The sequence below is a fragment of the Trametes versicolor genome, assembly GCF_000271585.1.
Source record: "Trametes versicolor FP-101664 SS1 unplaced genomic scaffold TRAVEscaffold_3, whole genome shotgun sequence".
Taxonomy (NCBI): Eukaryota; Fungi; Basidiomycota; class Agaricomycetes; order Polyporales; family Polyporaceae; genus Trametes; species Trametes versicolor.
Genome location: NW_007360323.1, coordinates 2,633,701 through 2,652,589, shown reverse-complemented (window position 1 = coordinate 2,652,589; position 18,889 = coordinate 2,633,701). Strand labels below are relative to the sequence as shown.

General features: G+C 59.1%; 7 protein-coding genes across 7 annotated transcripts; 2 read left to right on the top strand and 5 right to left on the bottom strand.

Annotated features, from left to right (window-relative positions):
• Positions 1-1,218: 1,218 nt before the first annotated feature.
• TRAVEDRAFT_57162 (uncharacterized protein) lies at positions 1,219-2,867 on the bottom strand. The gene is made up of 4 exons (XM_008037014.1): positions 1,891-2,867; positions 1,775-1,832; positions 1,362-1,718; positions 1,219-1,303 (listed from the first exon to the last, which is right to left on the bottom strand). Exons 1-2 carry the CDS (start codon positions 2,291-2,293, stop codon positions 1,783-1,785), a joined length of 453 nt encoding a protein of 150 aa, XP_008035205.1. The 5' UTR covers positions 2,294-2,867; the 3' UTR covers positions 1,219-1,303; positions 1,362-1,718; positions 1,775-1,782.
• A 715-nt stretch (positions 2,868-3,582) lies between these two features.
• Positions 3,583-4,610, bottom strand: TRAVEDRAFT_70248 (uncharacterized protein). The gene is made up of 3 exons (XM_008037580.1): positions 4,476-4,610; positions 4,054-4,415; positions 3,583-3,999 (listed from the first exon to the last, which is right to left on the bottom strand). The coding sequence occupies exons 2-3, from the start codon at positions 4,225-4,227 to the stop codon at positions 3,790-3,792; spliced, it is 384 nt and encodes a 127-aa protein (XP_008035771.1). The 5' UTR covers positions 4,228-4,415; positions 4,476-4,610; the 3' UTR covers positions 3,583-3,789.
• Positions 4,611-4,964: 354 nt separating this feature from the next.
• On the top strand, positions 4,965-5,868 carry TRAVEDRAFT_163755 (uncharacterized protein). Its single transcript, XM_008037579.1, has 5 exons — positions 4,965-5,114; positions 5,175-5,216; positions 5,273-5,295; positions 5,370-5,512; positions 5,587-5,868. Exons 1-5 carry the CDS (start codon positions 5,069-5,071, stop codon positions 5,780-5,782), a joined length of 450 nt encoding a protein of 149 aa, XP_008035770.1. The 5' UTR covers positions 4,965-5,068; the 3' UTR covers positions 5,783-5,868.
• Positions 5,869-7,669: 1,801 nt separating this feature from the next.
• TRAVEDRAFT_115668 (DUF1793-domain-containing protein) lies at positions 7,670-10,793 on the bottom strand (the record flags this gene model as incomplete). The annotated part of the gene is made up of 19 exons (XM_008037578.1): positions 7,670-7,863; positions 7,925-7,944; positions 8,000-8,027; positions 8,083-8,109; positions 8,166-8,242; positions 8,298-8,314; positions 8,368-8,442; positions 8,505-8,699; positions 8,758-8,831; positions 8,885-8,911; positions 8,964-8,999; positions 9,052-9,196; positions 9,315-9,518; positions 9,569-9,859; positions 9,925-9,953; positions 10,007-10,238; positions 10,299-10,376; positions 10,431-10,544; positions 10,599-10,793. 19 exons carry the CDS (start codon positions 10,791-10,793, stop codon positions 7,670-7,672), a joined length of 2,058 nt encoding a protein of 685 aa, XP_008035769.1.
• Positions 10,794-12,100: 1,307 nt separating this feature from the next.
• TRAVEDRAFT_44872 (uncharacterized protein) lies at positions 12,101-12,694 on the top strand (the record flags this gene model as incomplete). The annotated part of the gene is made up of 5 exons (XM_008036888.1): positions 12,101-12,155; positions 12,233-12,249; positions 12,299-12,305; positions 12,365-12,591; positions 12,620-12,694. 5 exons carry the CDS (start codon positions 12,101-12,103, stop codon positions 12,692-12,694), a joined length of 381 nt encoding a protein of 126 aa, XP_008035079.1.
• A 362-nt stretch (positions 12,695-13,056) lies between these two features.
• Positions 13,057-15,459, bottom strand: TRAVEDRAFT_18554 (uncharacterized protein; the record flags this gene model as incomplete). Its single annotated transcript, XM_008036551.1, has 7 exons — positions 13,057-13,373; positions 13,443-13,509; positions 13,618-14,004; positions 14,061-14,493; positions 14,545-14,701; positions 14,775-14,796; positions 14,863-15,459. The coding sequence occupies 7 exons, from the start codon at positions 15,457-15,459 to the stop codon at positions 13,057-13,059; spliced, it is 1,980 nt and encodes a 659-aa protein (XP_008034742.1).
• Positions 15,460-15,936: 477 nt separating this feature from the next.
• TRAVEDRAFT_163753 (glycoside hydrolase) lies at positions 15,937-17,729 on the bottom strand (the record flags this gene model as incomplete). Its single annotated transcript, XM_008037577.1, has 3 exons — positions 15,937-16,869; positions 17,036-17,373; positions 17,506-17,729. 3 exons carry the CDS (start codon positions 17,727-17,729, stop codon positions 16,136-16,138), a joined length of 1,296 nt encoding a protein of 431 aa, XP_008035768.1. The 3' UTR covers positions 15,937-16,135.
• Between the last annotated feature and the right edge of the window lie 1,160 nt (positions 17,730-18,889).

Below are 18,889 nucleotides of genomic sequence, written 5' to 3'. Positions count from 1 at the left end.
CCCCATCGACGCTCTCGCAGGAGGGCATCAATGTTCCAACACTCCGACATGCTCCCGTGCATCGTATGTATGCACCGTGCTTCGGGCCGGCCACGCTAGATGAACAGAGACCTAGTCGTGCACAAAATCTGAAGTAGAAGACAGGGCAGAATGTACACAAATAAACAAAGTGATCACATTCGTGGAGGACGTGAACGAGACGAGACCGGTGGCTGTGGGATTGGTACTGAGTTCCATGGATGGGCGATCTCGGGCGCATCTGCTATACGACGTTGGGTACACAGCGCCAACCACAGTAGAATCTGAGAAATGCTAGGGGAATGAAATCTGGGCACGGGCGCAGACACAAAATCAGATGTCATGAAATTGTGCGTCTGTATACTTCTGGTGCCATTTGTATCGTCCGCGAGAGCTTCCTGGTCGTTGGATGACGCCCGCCGCCACCAGGCCTGAGCCCGTGAAGCCGCGAGGCTTCACGTACATGCTCTCGTCCCGGCGCACACAGGCTACGGCGATAAATGTCGCACACGATGGGCTTCATGTGGACATTGCATATCTGGAGGCGTAAAAAGGCCAGTTTGCAAACGACTTCCTCGCCGAACTTCGCAGCACGGCGTCGTGTGTCCCGGTCATGAGCCCACACCTCCCGCCCACGTAAGACAGCGATCCGACAAGGCCGCCGTACGACTATCGCACCCCGCCGCCGTGGATCCCGCCTTGGCCGACGCGAACAGAACGTACTCGGCGGTCCGCATCGTCTGCTGTGGCGATGTCCGCGGCCACTCGAAATGAGGTCAGTCCGTCCCAGGCCGTTCGCGTACCGAGCGCCCGCCATCCCAAGCGGCTCGGAACACATCTCCACATCTGCAAATTTTGACACCAACGGTGAAACGCACCGCGCCGCGTAGCTGCGTGCCTTCCTCCCGCGGTGCGTCCGCACGCAACCCCTTCCCGCTCACTCCGTCTCCCTGGATCCGTGGCTGCCCGTGTCACCCTCTGGTTGGTGCGCCCGGGCCGTTCAGCGGGCTCGGAGTCCTCCTCCGGTCGTCTCGTAATGCCCGTGCCCCGGCTCGGTCAGCAGCTGCTCCCGGACAACGAACGAGGACCTGGACCCGGTGCGCAACACCGCACGGACCAGGGTGCAACGTGAGACAAGCGGGACGGCCCTAAATCACGCCGTGGATAAGTACGAGGCCGGCCGCGACGCGAACGTGCTCACTCGTTCTCCTCCAGCCTGTCATGCTTGCTCGGACTTCTTTCCCTCTCAAGAGGCAGCGGCCGCCGGCCGGCACAGGCCCGCATCCTGCGCAGAACACGTCAGTCGGGACTAGGTACCATATCGTCCGGAATGCTTCACTGACCTTTCCGTGTCCAGATGACCGCGGTGCTCCCGGTCCCTTCACGAGGGCGCCACACGCGCGGCCCGCGGTACGAGGCTCGAGGACGCAAGTGTTCTGTCCCGGTTGCTGCTACACAGTGAGCAGATCCTCGTTATCATTTCCGGAAGATCGTAGTTGTCAGATCCGCGTGCAGCAGTGTGCGCCTTCCTTTGTTCTCGGTCCCCAAGCTCGCACCCTGCCCCGGGGGTGTATCGGCGGGGGATTCGTGGTGCGTCATCGTCAGTGTCGCGTCGGAGATGATGCTCGCGTTGACATTATGCAGTTCGTGCCGGTTGACGTCGCTGCGACGCCCGCGTCTGCGTCATCTCAGGAATCGTCCTGTATTGTGCCTGGTCAGTTAACATCTCGTATGCGAACATGTCTAGACTACTCACGAACGCTTTCAGCTGGCTGCTCTCCTATGCGAAGACTCCCGTCGATACGTGGAACCTGCTACCGACCACGGTCAGTATCACCGCCCGGATGCCATGCGTACTAGACGAAGGCTGACTACTGGCAGAGTAGATATCGCGGGCGCCACCGCCTTCTTCGTTGCACGTGGTGCAGGCGAGGCGAAGGCGGGCCACGATGAGAGCGGGAGAGGGCGGTGCATTGCAGGGCGGAGGTCGGAGTACATCATAGTCCTTCGTAGATACAGCGGCAGACGACTCCCTGGGGGCCACTGGAGACGTTGGGACGGCGTCGTCTGTGGTAAGGGCGACGCTGTACTGGCGGTGGCGGCGGACATGGCCATCATCTGCAGCACTGACGTTCGGGACCCGCGCCCGCGCCCGCCGGTCGCCGTCGTCGCTGTTTCGCGGCGCCCACTCCATCGACCCCGCGGCGCACAACGTCGACGTCGACGACCACGTACCTCGCGTGCGTGCCCCCTGCGTCGCGGGCAAGGCCGTCATCTGCCAGGCCGACGTGCGTGACTTTTACCCGCCGGTCATCGTCGTCGCCGTTCCGCGGCGCCCACTACATCGACATCCGCCAGGTAGGAGACCGCCACGCGGCGTGCAAGCGCAAGGCGCACGCCCCCAGGCTCGACTACTCAAAGCCGCCAGTGCCGGCGCACGACGTCGACGTCGACGACCACGTACCGCGCGTGCGCGCCCGGTGCGTCGCAAGATGCAGCCCCGCGTACACGGTGCTGCACACACCCTACGTCGCATCCGGGGCGCGCGGCTTCGGCGCAGAGTGCCTGAGCCGCCCCCGCCGGAATCTCGCAGGCGAGGCGGCGCGTCCGGGCGCCGCAACGGCGGGGGAGACGATGCCGGATGCACACGGATGGACTCGTGCACGTCGGCGGCGGCGAGGGCTCGTGTTTCGCTTTTCGCCTATGAGATGGCACGAAACGGCGCGCAGGCGCACATATGTTTTCTGCGCGTATCGCGCCGGGACGCCGCAGCGGTATGCGTCCTGGTGCAGCGAGCCCGTCGTCGCGTTCTTGGAGGCTCCGGGCGCGGCGTCGAAGCGCGACTGCGCGTTTTGTAGCGGGGCGCGCCCGCTCTCTCGACCGCGGGCGCGGCGATTCGTGGCGTGTACGGACTTCTTCGCCACGGGAAACGATGCCGGGCACGTACGCGAGTGTCTGTGCCAAATGGCGTCGCCACAGGATGAGCAGGCGGCGCGGGTCGCGGCGCACATCGTGCGGATTTGAGCACCCGCCTATAAACGGCGAAATATGACCCGGCTTGTATCGCGCCGATACTTCGCACGTGCGTTCGCAGTGGTGCACGGGACCCGCCGTCAAAGTTTGAGCGGATTCGGGCGCGATGCCGGAGCGCGACGCAACATTTCGCCGGCGGACGCCGCCATGCCCATGAAATGGCCGAAAATGTCCCGAATGTTTTTGGCTCGGACCGCGCTGGGACGCGGTGGGTGTATGCGCCGTGGTGCAGGGGAGCCGCCGTCAGAGTTGCGGAGGCTCCGGCGGCGGCGTTCGACCGTGAGTTGCGGATTAGGGGCGCGGGGCCGCTCCGAAAGCGACGTTGGCGCGCGTGCGGCGACGGGAACCGCGCGTGCGGGCTCGGGCGCAGCGGGGACCGACGAGGGACGTCTGTGGGCGTGCTCGTGCGGAACGGCGTCGCTGCGGGACGCGTGCTCGGCGCGCTGGAGTCGACGCGAGTCCGATTGTGTCCATGAAAAATCGGCGTTTTCGACGAAATATATTTCTGCTCGGATTCGGCTGAGATGTGGAGCGTGTGTGCGTCGTAGTACAAGGGACGTGTAGACGCGTGGTGAGCGGCTTTGGGCGAAGCGTTAGGCCGCGAGTTGGGGTTCTTGTACTGGAGAGGGGCTTCGGGCGCGGCGGCGTACGAGGCGAGGCGGACGTGCGACGCCGATACGGACGGCGCGGGAACGTTCGAGAGGGCCCGACGCATGCTTATCCATGATCTAGGACGCGCTACGCAGGATTCGTGGCATGTACGAGCACGGTCGCTGCGACGCTCACGAGCACTGCCCGTTCATCGCGCGTGGCGGCCGCCCAGCGCCATTGCACGCTGCGGGTGTCTTTCTGCGCGACAGAGCGACATGGCGGGGACGTGCAAAGCTTTGTGAGGTGTTGATATAGATGCTGCGACGGGGAGTACATCGATTTCTGCGGAGAAACGACCTGTAAACCGGACGCCGTGAGCGCAGTTCACGTGCGCACAGGCTGGGAACGCACCATATGCGAGAACAGCTCGCCCTCTATCGTGCCGTACAGGTCGTACGTGGGGGCTATACGAACTGCGGTGGCGGGAACGACGGGAGACGGGAGAAATGAGCCCAAGATTCCGGGCGAAGGACGCATGCGGCGGCTTCGTGCTTGCACGAGGAGGTGCGCGGCGAGCGCAGCCATCGAATCCGCCGTGTCCTAGGTGGGGGCTTTGTGGGCCGGGGCGTGCAGGGAGACAGGTCGGAGGAGGGAGGTGCGCGCGCAGAGAGAGCGGATCGAACGCTATCCGCCGGTGCTCGCGTGTGCCGTTCGGGACGACAGCTGTATGCGTATTGTAGGTATCGCCGAGGGGCGCCCCGACGAAGCGCAATCTGCAAGGGAGGATTCGAGTCAGTGAAGGTACCCGGCCACAGCAGGCTAGCGGGACGTACCGAAAACGCAGACCATCTAGGACGACGCAGACGACCAACTACTCACTCGAGACCAAAAAGCAGCGCAGTAGGACAGAGACAACGGCGGGAGGACGGCAGTCCATCCGAGACACAGGCGGACAGCGTGCAGAGGACCAGGGGAGAGGCGTGTCTAGCAGAGAGAAGCGATCGAGCCATCGAGCGTGGATCGAGTGAGCAGCTGTGAGCAGACGTTGGCAAGGACGCGAGCCCCTGCCAAAAGTCGTCCCGAGCAGGTGTGGGCGTCTGTCTGAGCGCGCCCTCCGCGGCGATCGGGATTGGGGTTAGGAGCGTCGAGCGCGTCCAAGGCGTACTGAGCGAGCCTTGCGCTCTCCCGTGTGCTCTTCCTTGGTCCTCGAGCAGCAGCGCCGCCATCGGTCTCTCGCTACTAGCTGCTTAGGCCGATCGTGCTTCTCGTCTCAGACTGTGCTCACACAACATCTCCGCAACAAACCGACCCGCGGATCTGTCCCTCCTCAGTCCACCTGCTCGGCCATCTCTGCGTGCAATTTTGCGACCCTTGTAAACCTCGCTGGCATCATCCCGGGACCGCCGTTTCATCAAAGCTCACTGCAATGCCCAAGGTCGTCTCGCGTTCCGCGGTCTCGTCCTCCACAGATGGTGCGCCAGCTTCATACCAAGTGTCCACCCTGATTCGACTCACTCGCCATCGTCTTCTAGCGCGGCCCACCGCATCATCAACGGCAGCCCTCCGCGTCTACTGTGTGATCCTTTCCCCATTGTCCTCTCCCTGACACAAGCTGACCCGCCCCGCCCAGATTGCATCTGCGGCGAGTTTATCGTGCGTGTTTCCTGTGCACCTCCCCCCGCTGCCCTCGGCCTCTCACACGTCCCCCGCTTCCCCGTCGCGCGCAGCTCGTCGTCGACAAGAGCCTAGCGAGCCTTCCGCGGCGCCAGACTGACGGCGCAATTATCATTCGCTGCCAGGACGCGGACGACGCCAAGGCGCGGATCTTCAAGCTGAACGCCACGCCCAAGGAGCCAATCCTCGTAGAGCGGTGAGTCCGCGTTTCCCGCTGTCGCCCAGGCGAGCGAGACGCGATCCCTCAGGCTCATTTCGCTACGCTATCAGACAAGGTGGGCATGAGAAACAGTATAGGTTCCATTGTCCACGCTGCGCGCTGCCTGTTGCGTACCAGTCCACGCCCCCGCCCGCCAAGTCTGGGCCGTTCTTGTACGTGTTCAAGGGTGCTCTCAGCCAGATACAGGGACAGCTTCCGCCAGACGCATTCGATGACGAGAAGCTTCTCGACGATAGCATCGCATGAATGCATGCCTTCGATCTCATGTGCCTATTCGCTCTCTTTTGCTGTGTTCGATCGATGTATGATGTGTACGACGAATATATTGCTTTGTGCCAGAACACTAGGATACGCTATATACAGCCACAGACCCTTCCCGACTTGTCAACTTGATAGTAAACCTATGGAAGTAACCGTTCGTCAGCCAAACTGCTCTCATTCGCACATGCAGAAATGAGAAGAGATGGGAAATGGTGTGTCAGATACCGTTGTAGAAAAGGTTTTACTCATGTCCATCCGTGCCGTAGCAACGGACGTTCATCCAGTGTGAATAGTATTGTCATCAAGCACGACGCGAAGCATGGGGGCGAGGGGACATGGAAAGGATCTAGACACGTACCTTCACAGCAACCAGTCCTCCGAGGGACCCTAATCGCGACGCGTTCCTGCGCAGGAGATGTGTGAGTACACGCCTGAGCCGGCAAGCACACAGCGATGTGAACGGGCAGGCGGCTCAGGGACTACAACAGTGAGTTCACGACGCGCGGGGCGTTCGGATGTTTGGGAATATATAGATAGCATCATCGCTCGCCTGGTCGGATGGATACTCACCTTGCCAAGGTCATTGCGGTTCAGTACAGAAGGGGATGGGCGTGCGGGAGAGACGCGTCGATGAAAACTTTATCTCAGGCTACTTATACGCTCGGGGAAAGGGGACAAACACGTCCAAACTTGTACACAGGAAAGCGCCAACGATTGTAAGCGCCTATTTTGACTACCGTACCACTACTTACCAGCTCTTCGACGTCGACACACAGTAAGCAGGATGATTGTATGTGTATGGTAAGAGACAATTGCATGATATGTATGCGGATTTACTGATATTTATTTGTGTGCAGAAACATCTGTTGCTTTTCAGGAAGGAACTATATAAGTGCGGTAGGAACAGCCTACGTCGGATCAGTCATGCAGCTTCGCGTCTACAGGGCACTGCGAAGACACGGTACGAACGACACTACGCACGCAGATGGACACCTTGGGCGCCCATGTCAATGAGCTGCTCCATTTTTCCCCCAAGGCGGGCATAAGATACGAGACTGCAAGATCAGGCTGCGTACGTTTGCTATGCGTGTTCGTGATCGTGTACCAGCTGAGCACCGAGCGCTTCGCATGCTGCACGGACAAACGAGACAGTCGGTACACGCCGTACCCACAGACCGACAGACGCAAACGTGGGGTCCGGGCTACATACCTCGAGCTCGGTCCAGCGCTTGTTAAGAGCCTCAGACGATACACGCCACTCGTCTTCCTTCGCGATCACGTACCGGACCAGCGCCTGCAGGTCCTCCGTAACCCGCTCACTCCTCTTGGCGGGCTTGCGCACATGTGCGTGCTCAGTTGGTCGAGCGGTTTGGCCCCGCTACACAGAGATCCCGGCACTGAGTGGTGTCGGCGGTAGATGGCGCACACACCCGGCCCCGGTTCCTGTGAGAAGAGAACTCCTGATTTCGTGGTAAGGTCGCAGAAAAATCCAACATAATTCTTGTCTTCGGAATCAGTTGAAGGATACTATAACACTACGACTAACCCGACTATCAGCTGAGACATCCTGTCCGTGTTATGCTACCGTGCCCTGGAAGCCCCTAGATTGTAGTCATCAACGCACTCGAGATGAGGAACAAGAGCACGTTCAAGCCGAGTCGATGCACGGCCCGAGGCACCGCTGAGTTTGGTCGGTCTCCCGTCGGGGAGGCGGAGGTAGTCGGAGTCGTAGCTGAGGCCCCTGGCGATGGTGGCGCACCGCTGCCCTCAGACGCGGATGGGATGCTGGGCGCGATTGAGGAGTTTGATTGCAACGCAAGCTGTAGACACGGCACGTCAATAAGGAGATACAGCCAAACACTGGCGAGCCGTTCATACCAGTGCGAGGTGACCACCAACAGCCCCTTCTGCGCGATTGTTCTTCGCCAGCGTGCTAGCTATCGTGTCGTACCAGTCGCCGAGCGGCTGGGACGTGTTCCCAGCTGCGGCGTACTTGCGGACGGAGCTGACCAACAGGTCGCGGACGGCGTCGTCGGTGACCGTACCTGCGGCGAACATCTGCCAGGCTGTCGACATCGAGTGAGCGATGCGCGCAACGCGTTTCGAGGGACACTGCCAATATCTCACTGGTGCTTGTCAATGTATGCCTGGGTAACATCCGGTGTGTTAGACGTCGACGCTGCGTTTGGCGTGTAGGCTTACCTGCTATCCAATGGCACCCCGTAAGCGTCTGGATGAGGTTTAAGTTCAAGCTTGGGCGCTGTGCATGAACGCGGTACACTCACTTGCGTGACTGTTATACCACTCAGTTTCTTCGGACGTAGGTCAGTATGGGTCAACAAGACCTCCGAAGAAAAGCAGAGCTCACGCATGTTGTACACAGACTGCGGGAACACGTTCGTGCCGAGCAACTTGTCCGCATAGAAGTTGTACGCAAGGGCCCAGCTAGGTTAAGAGTGAGCTTGTGCCGTGAAGCATTACTTGAGCGTGTGATACGCACCTTGTATCATTGCCGTACTGTAAAATAACGAAGGTTAGAAAGTATCTGATTACAACAGGTTGCTGCGCACAGTGAGGGTTAGGTGCGTGCCGTCAGTGGACGTGGCGAGCTTCTCCCATTGTTGGACGTACTGCGACACTGTTGACTATCACCAAAACAGGGTGTCAAGTCAGTTGTCTTCGAAGAAGGAGGATTGAGCATGCGTACGCTGTAGCTGGAGGCCTTCGCCGTGTCGCCCTTCATGGCCGCAATCTCCGACATGGCCTTGATGCCGATGATGCCTTTGATAGCTAAATTCGTCTGGTTGGTGAGTGAGCCCTCCCAGTCCTCCGTGTCAAATTGGTTTCCTGGTTGGAGCGCGTTCCCCACGAGATATTGCGCCCATTTGTCGAGGAGGTTATACTGTCCGCAATCCACCAATGAGCAAGATGCAAGACGGTGGCGATGCAGCGGTCCTTACGTAGTTGTCGACCAGTGAGGTGTCGTTCGTCCTCTGGGTGTAGCTTAGCACCATGATGAGCATGTTGCCGGACTCTGATGCATTCGTATGAGACCACTTCAAACGCGATGTTCCTCGATAGACGCACCTTCGACGGGCATAGATGTATCGGCACCTATTCACGCCGTTCGGTTTCGGGTAAGTAATATTTGAGAGAAGGAACGTACCTTCGTTATGTCCGGTTGCATTGGGATAGTTTGAGCCTTGCAGAGGATAAGCAAAACAAATGGACGCGCGACGGAGAGTTTGGCTCACCGACATCGTGAAGAGCCCAGTCGTTCGGATATTGCCCCGTAGCTTGATACTCGAGAAGAGGCAGCAGTAGCTGCTTTCCGAGAGTGGGGTTGATGTAGCAAAAGAGCGGCCACGCTGGGAAAATGGCGTCCGCCGAGTTGACGTTCTACGAGCATGTAAGCAACATAATGAGTTATATCACGAAGAATATGCGCTTACATCGTCGCTCCCTAGCTCTGCATGCCAAGTCCGTCAGCATAACACTATCTTAATGATGAGATGACCGAACCTTTGTGAAACATCAGGACATCAGACGTGTTGAGGTCTGCGGGAAGCGTAGTTTCGAGAGCCCCAAATGTCTGCCTGACCGAAAGCGGGACGACAGATGCGTAGTCATCGGAGACTTTCGATGCATCCTGGGCAACTTGTGCGTCGAAAGCATTAGCCCGCACAAGAGCGTCGTTGTAATCGTTGAGGAATGCCAAGATCTAGATTAGTCAGCGATGCCTCACGACAATGTTGAGTTGTGTATGCTTACTGCTTCGTTGGAACTCGAGTACCGCGACCAGAACGCAAGACGCCGCGCTTGAAGCTGGTTATTTGCCACGATATACTGGACCGCCGGATCGCGGTGATGCCCGATCGAGAACACCACCGGCGCGGAAGCCGCGTTGACGGCACCTAAGTCATGAGCGAGGGCAAACGCTGGCCAGTCGTCCGAAACAGCACGGAAGTTGAGGTCCTGCGAGTTTGCGAGTACCCCGTCGTTGACGAACTGCGATCGTAAGACGTTATCTCTGCCCGTTTGCCAGGATGCTGTGCCGCTGGGCTAGTAGACGCGATCCGTCAGTCAACTCGGACGTGACCACCGATGCCTCTTATAGTGATACGCACGTTCAAAGTGGAATAGTAAGCAGAGCCATCTGGGCCCATGGTCAGCCTGCAAGGAATATCCATAGATCCTAAAGGCACTCACCTTGAATACGATCGCTGACTTCCGTGTACGCATGCTGCACGGCCAACTGGACTGTGTGCGTGATGACGTCTCCCGTAGTTGTACTCCACCGGACTTCTAGGCTATCGTCCCCAGATATCCATTCCGCACTGATGTCAGAGTATATCTGAACGACATGGTCTTTACCATCGTTCGAGGCTGCAGATACAGCGAGGTAAGAGAACGGGAGTGACTGGTTCACAAAGTCGGCAGGCTGGAATGAGAATATAAGTAATGAGACAAGAAACTTGTCAATCGGGGGAGCAAGATTGACCTCGACGGGGCTAAGGAACGTGATAGTAAGATCGACTGGGCCGGCCGTCATTACGAAGATGCTTTGAGTGGCAGTAATCTGTGACATGGCGGTGTCAACAAGGGAAGGAAGCGGGTCTTCGCAAATACCAACCTGGAGGCTCTTCTGCGTGGCCTTTGTGAAGTTCACACCCGCCATGAGCCCAGGCATACCGAGCCAGCAATAGGTTACTTCGTCTACTTTGGCGAAGCCTGCCCAACCCAGATTCTACAGCGCCAAATTCAGTACATGCCAGACACGCAGGTTGTGCACACCACCCACAGTGCCGCTCCAAAAAGAAGGCCAAACGTCGTTCAAAGCGGCGCCCTTTCCTTGATTAAGCCATGCTGACAGGTAAGGGGACCGGACGGCGAGTGGGACTGCAGGAGGAATGAAGGGCGTCGCGGTCCCAGTGGTAGCCGCTAGCGCCAGAGCCAAGCAGGAGCACCAGGTTGCGAAGATGGTAACTGAGAGCATTGCGAGGCGCAGATGCGTGGAGACACACTCGACTGAGCGGAGGATGTAGTAGTACGGTACGGTGGGTGGTTGTGCGCAGGACCGAGAGCTATATAGCACCGACTTTCATCACTGACGCCAACGAACCACGGCGATTTTGATGCATTGCAGCTGTCAATCGCCTCCACTGCCGTCGGGCTGACTAGGGGCGTGAGAACGGCGTTATGACGAGCAGGTTAAAGCAGTGCCATCTGCAGTTGGATTGCCGTCTCAACCTACGTACTTATGGTAGTAGTGTTGGCTGCGACACGCGCATGCGGCGATCTTGAGGTGTGCACTGCGCTGGGGTCAATGCCCTGTTACCCTTTATGGACGGCAGACGGCACTGTTGACGAGCGCTATGCGAGCTTAAATAAAGAAGGGTACGGCTTGCACGTCCCGGTAACTGACAGATCGTAGTCAATAACGGATTCGAAAGAAGAAAGGTAAGTTTCGTCTGAGCGACTTGCATCTCGGAAGGTACCACGACGCACCTCATCTGGTCGCGGAGTGCGCTATGTGCGAACACGCAAGTACCCTGGAAACGCATCCCGGTCATCCAGGATGTCTCGCGGCGGCGGAATGGGAGGACACAGGCGGGCTGTGAGAACGGCGACGAACTCGCGGTGGCGACATGGTTGCTTAGCTACGGCCTACCACACCACACCATGCACAATACTTCGTTCGGCATGCATGCGACTGAGACGATCTGACTGTCTGCCTTGTGGACGAGTTGGACGAGTGTGTGGATTCATACGTATGTCGAAAGAGTGGAAGGAGAGTCTGATGGGAGGATGGGAGAGCCACACAAGACGCGCTCACGCGAGAGCCACGTGGCCGCATTCAATGATGATGTAAGCGCCTGGCCCGGTTACTACTGTATCACTACCAGCTCGTCGACACACGAGCAGAAAAATATACGCACATGGTAAGAGACAATTGCATGATATATGTGCTAATATACTCACTTGCACTTGTGTGCAGAAACATCTCTTACGCAGTGCGGTACTAAGGAACAGATGTCGTCGGTTCCGTCAGGGTTTCGCGTCTTCCGGTCACTGCGAAGACGGTATCAACGCGTACGACACTACACACGCGGATGGAGATCTTGCTTCTGTTCCGGCTGGATGGGGTTTGAGGTCACCATGCTCTTGATCTTTTTCTCGACGGCCATAAGATACGAGGCTGCATGCAGCAGGTGGGTCCATGTGCCGCTTCGAGTTGAGTGTCCCTAAGGCGGCACGACGGTGGCCTCAAGCTTCTGTGAGTCTAGAGAGTGTGGAATAGTGATGGATGCCATCATCCGCCCGAGCGAGGATGCTCCCAGGTGTTTCAGTGGCGTCAGTAGGTCGCGCCACACTTCTCACAAATAGTCAAGTTGGTGAGGCAACTTCACACTCGCAGACTTCTCTACACTTCAGAATCAAAGTGTCCGAATGTACGCGGAGGCGCTGATCCCCCGCAGCAACACCTGATTGCACAGCTAGGGACCTGGTAAATTATCGAGAGTAATACAATGAAGCTACAGTAGCACTCATCATATACAAACACAGTGCTGTCGACGTTGACCTCAAAGGCCCCGGTCCAAGATATCGCCCCAAGATACATAAGCGAGCACTGTGTCACTTATGCCCCATGGCTCGGCGCGGTCTTCGTCTGCGACGAGCTTTACAAGCTCATCGACGGCAAGAAGAACATCGAGGCGTACAAGAACGGGTTCGTGAAGTTCGCCCTGCTGTTCATCGGCCCCTCGGAGTCGATCCCGCGGAAGATGGACAAGGTACAACTGGATCGACTGGACGCTCTAGAACCACTTCGAACTCGAGAACGATCTCACGCTCAAGGATATCGTCGGGCTGGGGCCAGCGCGAGCACAAGCTTGAGGTTAGCATGGTCAGCTAGGGCGTCAGCATGCTCTGGAGTTTGTTCGTCGGCAAGACGAAGGTGGGTGCAGAGGTACCTGCTATCATGTCTGCCGATGCACACCAAGCACCTCATTGTCAAGGCCATGGTCAGCGACGAGGACGAAGGGAGTTCGCTGTGGCTTTGTAGGCGGACTCAGCGAGTACGTAGTAGGAGAAGTGTATGTAACCGTGCATATAAGTCAAATAGCATATAGATCAATCCCTCTCCGTGTAATCTGTGTCTAAGGTTTAGCAACTCAGCAACTAACAACATACCGTGCCATTTGTACAACCGCCGAGCGAATTCGGAAGCAAATACACAGTGTACAGTAACCGTACCCTCAATCAGATACTACGATTACGTCCGAAGGAGTACCCTCTCTCGGCCGCTTGCGTTCTGGGGACTCGTCCTTGGGAGTCGGCTCCTCGGCGGTGCGCTTTCGTGAACGACTGCCTTCCAGATCAAATATCGCAGTGGACGTAGGAGGACTGTGTTTGTGAACCTCCAGAGGCGTCGGCTTCTGCTCTTCCTTGTCATCAGTTTTCTCTGACGATGTCTCAAGGTCCACTACAGGGGGGTCTCCGCTTTGGGCCTCGTTGGACGGCTTTGGCACTAGACCGCGTTCTTTATGAAGTTCCTCGAGGTACTTTTCGAGCGCTAAAGAGAGAGATCAATATTCTCCGGACTGAGAACGCGTAAGGAAGCAAATATTGACAGGCTGCGTACCTGTCCTGTGTGGCGACCGAGGAATGGTGATCGAGTACCAGCCCTCATACGTGCGTTTCCCCTCATTCTGTATGGGCGAACGACACGATCAGCTCAGCCCATACCCAACGACGCCGACGAACAGGTACTGTGCGGCGCCGCGCGACCCAGAGAACGGAGAGCCCAAGCTGCTTACCTCTGGTTGCTCCGCGAACTCGATCCAGCGGCGCTTGGGACCGGACACAGACCACCCGCGTTCGAACATGTACCGGGCCATCACCCGTAAGTCCTCCTCCGTAATCGGGAGCCGCTCTCCCCTCTTCTTGCCGGCCCGCCGCACGGGGGCGCGCTTAGTTCGTTGAGTGTTCTGGCCTTCGTCTTGTTCTCGCTCCTCATCGCTGTCATCGTCGCCTGCAGACTCCACGGAGCCTTCGCCAGTAGTGGCATGCTGGAGGAGCTCATCCGAGCGCTGTGAGGAACGCGGTGCCGCCGCGCGCTTCCCGGCCTCGATGACGACCTGGTCAGGCAGCTGTGGGTGATTGTCCCAGTGCCGCTTCCACGCGTCCACGTCGTGCGAGGGTGTCTAACGATGGACGCGTCAGTCAGTATACGTTGAGGCTTCCCCTGGCTCGAACATACCTGCTCTGCGAGCTCCCCATACAGCACGTCGCGCTTCACCAACGGGTCTTTCGCGAGCCGCCAGCGAAGGTAGTGGATAAAAAAGCGGTGGTCCGCCGGGGTGAACTTCCCGCCAGTACCCGCATCCTCTTCTAGAGGCGGAGAGGGCTTCATGCGGCTCTCCGTGAACGGGATGCACGTGCCCGCGTGGAAGTGTGCGATAGGCTCGCCGCGCGTGCGCCGGCTACCCAGGACGGGGGCCGCAGGAGGTGTCTTTGCCCATGCGCTAGGCGAGTGGGAGAACTCGAATTCGGACTCTTGGGCCTGCGTAGAGGGCGGAGAGGGGCGCCTGTTTTGTGACCGCGATATTCTGGCAGACTCGGGGAGGCGCGGTGCCACGCAGTGCTGGGACTTGTCGTTGGAGAGGTGCGATCGAGAATCGGGCGGGCGTTGCCTGCGAGCTTTGGGATAAGAATGCGCGGCGCGGCGGATGGGAGAGACATACCGTTGTGGCGCATTCGTCGGTCGTTCTGACGTATTAATCGACGACCGCCCGGCTTGGGATGAGGACGGGCCATTAGAGACGGACGTTGGTCTCGGGAGAGGAGGCTTGACGTGTGCACACAATCGTTCATGATGGTCGAGAAAGTAATCTTTCCAATCTATAAGACGATACCCCAGTGTAAGTTTCATACAGAAACTTCGTAGATTAATAGTCCTTGTCCGGGATCTTACCAGAAGCACTGTGGTTATTAACCTACAAAACGTTCGTTAGCGCCAGTTCAGCACAGTTAAGCTCCGATGTCAAGAACCGCGTACATACCCCATGCAGCTTCTCCAACGCCTGGCGAGGCGTGATACCCTTCCCCCTGCAGCTCTTCAGCGCCTCAATAAGGCGTGCCTCGTCATCGATCATAGCGCCCACAGGCGACGACAGCTGCGCCTGCTGCTGTGCTGGTGGCGGCGGTTGTGGCGGTTGTGGCAGCGCCGGCAAGTACAAGTGCGGCACTTGCTGCTGCTGCTGCTGCTGCTGCTGCTGCTGTTGTAATTGTTGTTGTTGCTGGACGCACAGCTGGTACACAGACGCGAGCATGCTCTGCAGACTCTGCACAGACGGCTGGGGGACTGCCTGAAGCTGCGGCCCCGCGCTCGGCCCAGGCCCGGGGATCCACTGCTGCTGCTGTGATTGAGGTTGCTGTTGCTGTTGCGGGAGTTGTTGTGGCCAAAACTGCCCCTGCCATTGGACGCCGGGCATGTTGGCCTGCACGGGCATCTGCATCTGCGGCTGAAGACCCTGCGTTTGCATCTGCGGCTGAAGACCTTGCGTCTGCATCTGGTGCTGCATCGCCGCGAAAAACGCGGTGAGGTCTGCGCCGCCCGACGCAGGCACCATGGGACGCGTGGGGTCGAAGTTGTTCATGCGGGGCGACGACTGCTACGCCCGGCGCGCGGTATTCAGCTTCGTAAGCGTTCGGTTGCCAGCTCGACGCGTCTCCGAGGGGGTTTCGGACGCCCGAGGGTGCGCGGAAGCGGTTGCTTGCTGTTGAAGGTAACGTTAGTGCGTGTCTCTCGGGTGCGGCTGACGCGTCTTCGCTACTAAAAGGATAACAAGGAGCGGGTGGTTGCGAAATGGTGGGTAGAACAGGCACGCGAAGAACGGCACGCGGAGGTAGCACGGTGGTTGGGTGTGGACAACGCGTGCGTGGGTTGAGTTGAAAGTTCAACTGACGCGACGGCGACCATGTTCCTCAGAAGTTCCTCTTCTGGTTCATCAACCGGCGCCTAGCTACGCGGTTCCTTCTCCCGCCGGCATGCAACTCATCCTTCTGGCGGCGGGTCACATTCAAGATATGCAGACGCCTCACGATGTGCCCATATTCACGGAGTATATTTCGGTAACAAAGCACATCCTGCTCGCAGCATATTGCATTTGCAAGTCGGCATCCACAAGTAGAGTCGTTAGTGCTATGTGCATCCAGCGCACGTTCGGCCCTGTTCGCCTAGTCCTCCTCCCCCTTCGTAGCGCCAGGCTTTCATAAGTATGCACAGCACAATGTCAAACGAGTGGGCCCAAGTCTTTAGTACCCAGACGGCCTTTACTTGACGCCCAGGCCGCGGAGCAGCGCGTCGGCGAGGTCCCAGTTGTCCGTGTCCCCGCTGATGTCGAACAGGTTCACGCCGCGCATGCCCGCCGCGCGCGCGAGCTGCGCCTTCATCTCGAGTGACACCGGGTCGTCATATGTGATGACCTGCCGCGCGCCGGCGGACCGCAGGAACGGCGTGCTCGAGCACGCGTCCCATAACCGCTCGAACCCGCCCCCGCCCGCGAACAGTCGCCGCCCCTCCGCGTTCTCGTCCGTCTTCTTTGAGCGAAGGGCGCTGAGGGTGCTAGGGGAGGTGTTGTTACTGAGGTAGGGCTGGAGGACCCCTTGGGCTACGAGGTCGCGGAATTGGACCTGGCCGTTGTCTGTGCCGCCGTCCTCGTTATGGACCAGGGTGGAGCCGGTAGAGAGGATGTTCGTTTTGTCCACCAGCGCACCCACCCATTCCAGGACGCGGTGCCGCCGTGTTTTGCGTACACCGTTGTGTCTTCGCTTGTGAAACCGCCAAGGCCGTAGGGTTGTGCGTCGCATGGATTGGCCACGCGTGCGGAGGAGTGCGGCAGACGTGCGCGAAATGTACCCATACGAGGGAACCCCGAGCACGAGTTGGGACGCGGGGAAGCCCGCAGCCGTCCACGTGCGGAGCGCCGCAAGCGCACTCGCGCTGCCCTGCGTCGAGTTGCTACACGCGTCGCCAAGGGGTGCGTTGGGGCCAGGCGTGTCCGAAGCTGCAGATAGGACACACAAAGTGGAGCGCGCGCAGTTCCGAAGAAGGTGTGGATCCGGGAGCGAAGGAGCGAAAGAAGGGGAAGAATAAGGACAGGGGTCAGCATATGCATTTTACGGCGATAGGAGGACGGCGAAGCCCGGAAGAGCAGGGGAAAGAACACTCACAGCCCCACGTATCGTAATTCATGAGCAGCACCCAGTCGAGCACCTCCGCGAACGCAGAAACGTCCTGCATTGGCTCTCCGTCCGCGCCCGCGAACGGCACCGTCTGCGTTGCGGCGGTGATGACCGCGCCTTGCGGGAGCGTCGCGCGGAGCACACGCAAGAACGCGAGGAAGTTCGCGCCGTCGTTCGGACTGACGAGGTTGCCCCCTGCGCCGTCCTGTGCAGGGTACTCCCAGTCGAGGTCGATCCCGTCGAGCCCAAACTGCGTGTACAGCGCGAGGATGTTGCCTGCGAGCGCCGCGCGTGTTTGTGGGGACGCAGCCGCGGCCGAGAAGTATCTGGAGCGGACGAGCCCGGTCAGCATGTTATGAGCGAATTTCGCGCGCTGCGTGCACGAAGGACCCTGCACGCGCAGTAGCAGTTTGCAGCCGGAGATAACATACGTGCAGGGCCCACTAAAGTCTACGCACCTGCTTCCTGTCCAGCCGCCCACGCTGAGCTTGACCTTCTTATTCTTCGCGTGCGCGCGGCTGACTAGACGCCGTAGGAGGTCGGGGGCGTCGTCGGAGCCGTCCCATGTAAGGTTGAAGTCGGCGCCGGGTACGGCGAACGCGAAGTCGACCCAGTCGAACCGCCCGAAGTCGATCTTCTCCGGGGGGAACGCGTCTGCCGCCCAGTCGGGGTAGTATGCCATCACGAGGGGGCGCGATGGGCGCCCGCCTGAGTCCGCATTCAGGTTGAGATCGCCGTTTGCGGCGGGCGCGCCAGTGGGAGGCGCCGCCGCCACAATCGCACCGGGTGGTTGGGCAGCGGCGGCCGGCGGCATGGACGTTGTCACGGTCGGCGCTGGAGGGGAAGGCGGTAGAAGCACATCCGGAGGGGGAAAGAATAGAATCGCCTCAGAGCGGCGGGCGCGCCCAGGAGGATCCGCGTCGGGAGCGCTCGCGGGCGAGGCGTGAACTGCCAGAAAGGCAACTGTCGCCGAAGCGTCCGCTGGTGTCGCGAGCGCCGTCGCGGACGACATTTGCGCCGCTACGAGCATGTGCGGCGGCGTCCCCGTGACCAGAAAGGGTGCATGCGCGTCCCGGCGAAATCCCGAGGAAACGTGTGGCCACGGTGCAGGCACACAGCGGACGAAGAACGGAAGCAATGGAAGTCCGGCGAGGAAGACGCGGCGTGCGGAGGGCATAGCTGGGTAACGCGCGGAGCTCGAGGGGTGCATGTGAATTGCTCAACGGTGAAGGAAAGCGCCAGAGACCAGCGGCGTGAGCGGAAAAATGCAGGAGAAAAAACCGCCGGGGTAAGAGAGCGTGCAGCGAAGAGGTTCCTGCCAGAGGTCGGTGAATGGCCAGGACGGGCTTGCGCCCCCCTGTATGGCCGCCCGTCGCGAGAAGGCTGACAAGAGGCTGGCGGTGGCGCATTAGATGTTAGCCTAGATGGGCGGATTGCATTCAGGACGGAGGAAGTACGCTGATCGCGCGAGAGCGGGCGAGATTGCAAGCTAGTGGCCCAATATGCGATCAGCGTCGACCGACGATCTCCTAGAAGGTGCAAAAGCGGGTCGGGTGGCAAGCGAGCAGCGAGCCCTGGCGAGAAACATGTATGGATAATCAACGCCGAACGGAATGGGGTCTGTGACTTACCATACACGAGAACCAGGTGGTGGTGGGCGCGAGGCTTGTTTGCCGTCGGAGGGGAGATTCAGAGAAGACGAACATGGTGGTAAGGACACAAGAGGCAACTGGGGCAAATTGGGTTCACGAGGACTGACTTATAGTTGTGATGAGCAGAAGGTAAATATCTTCACATGTGCTGTATGCAAGGGTGGCGAAGAGTATGGCGAAGTCGAGAGAG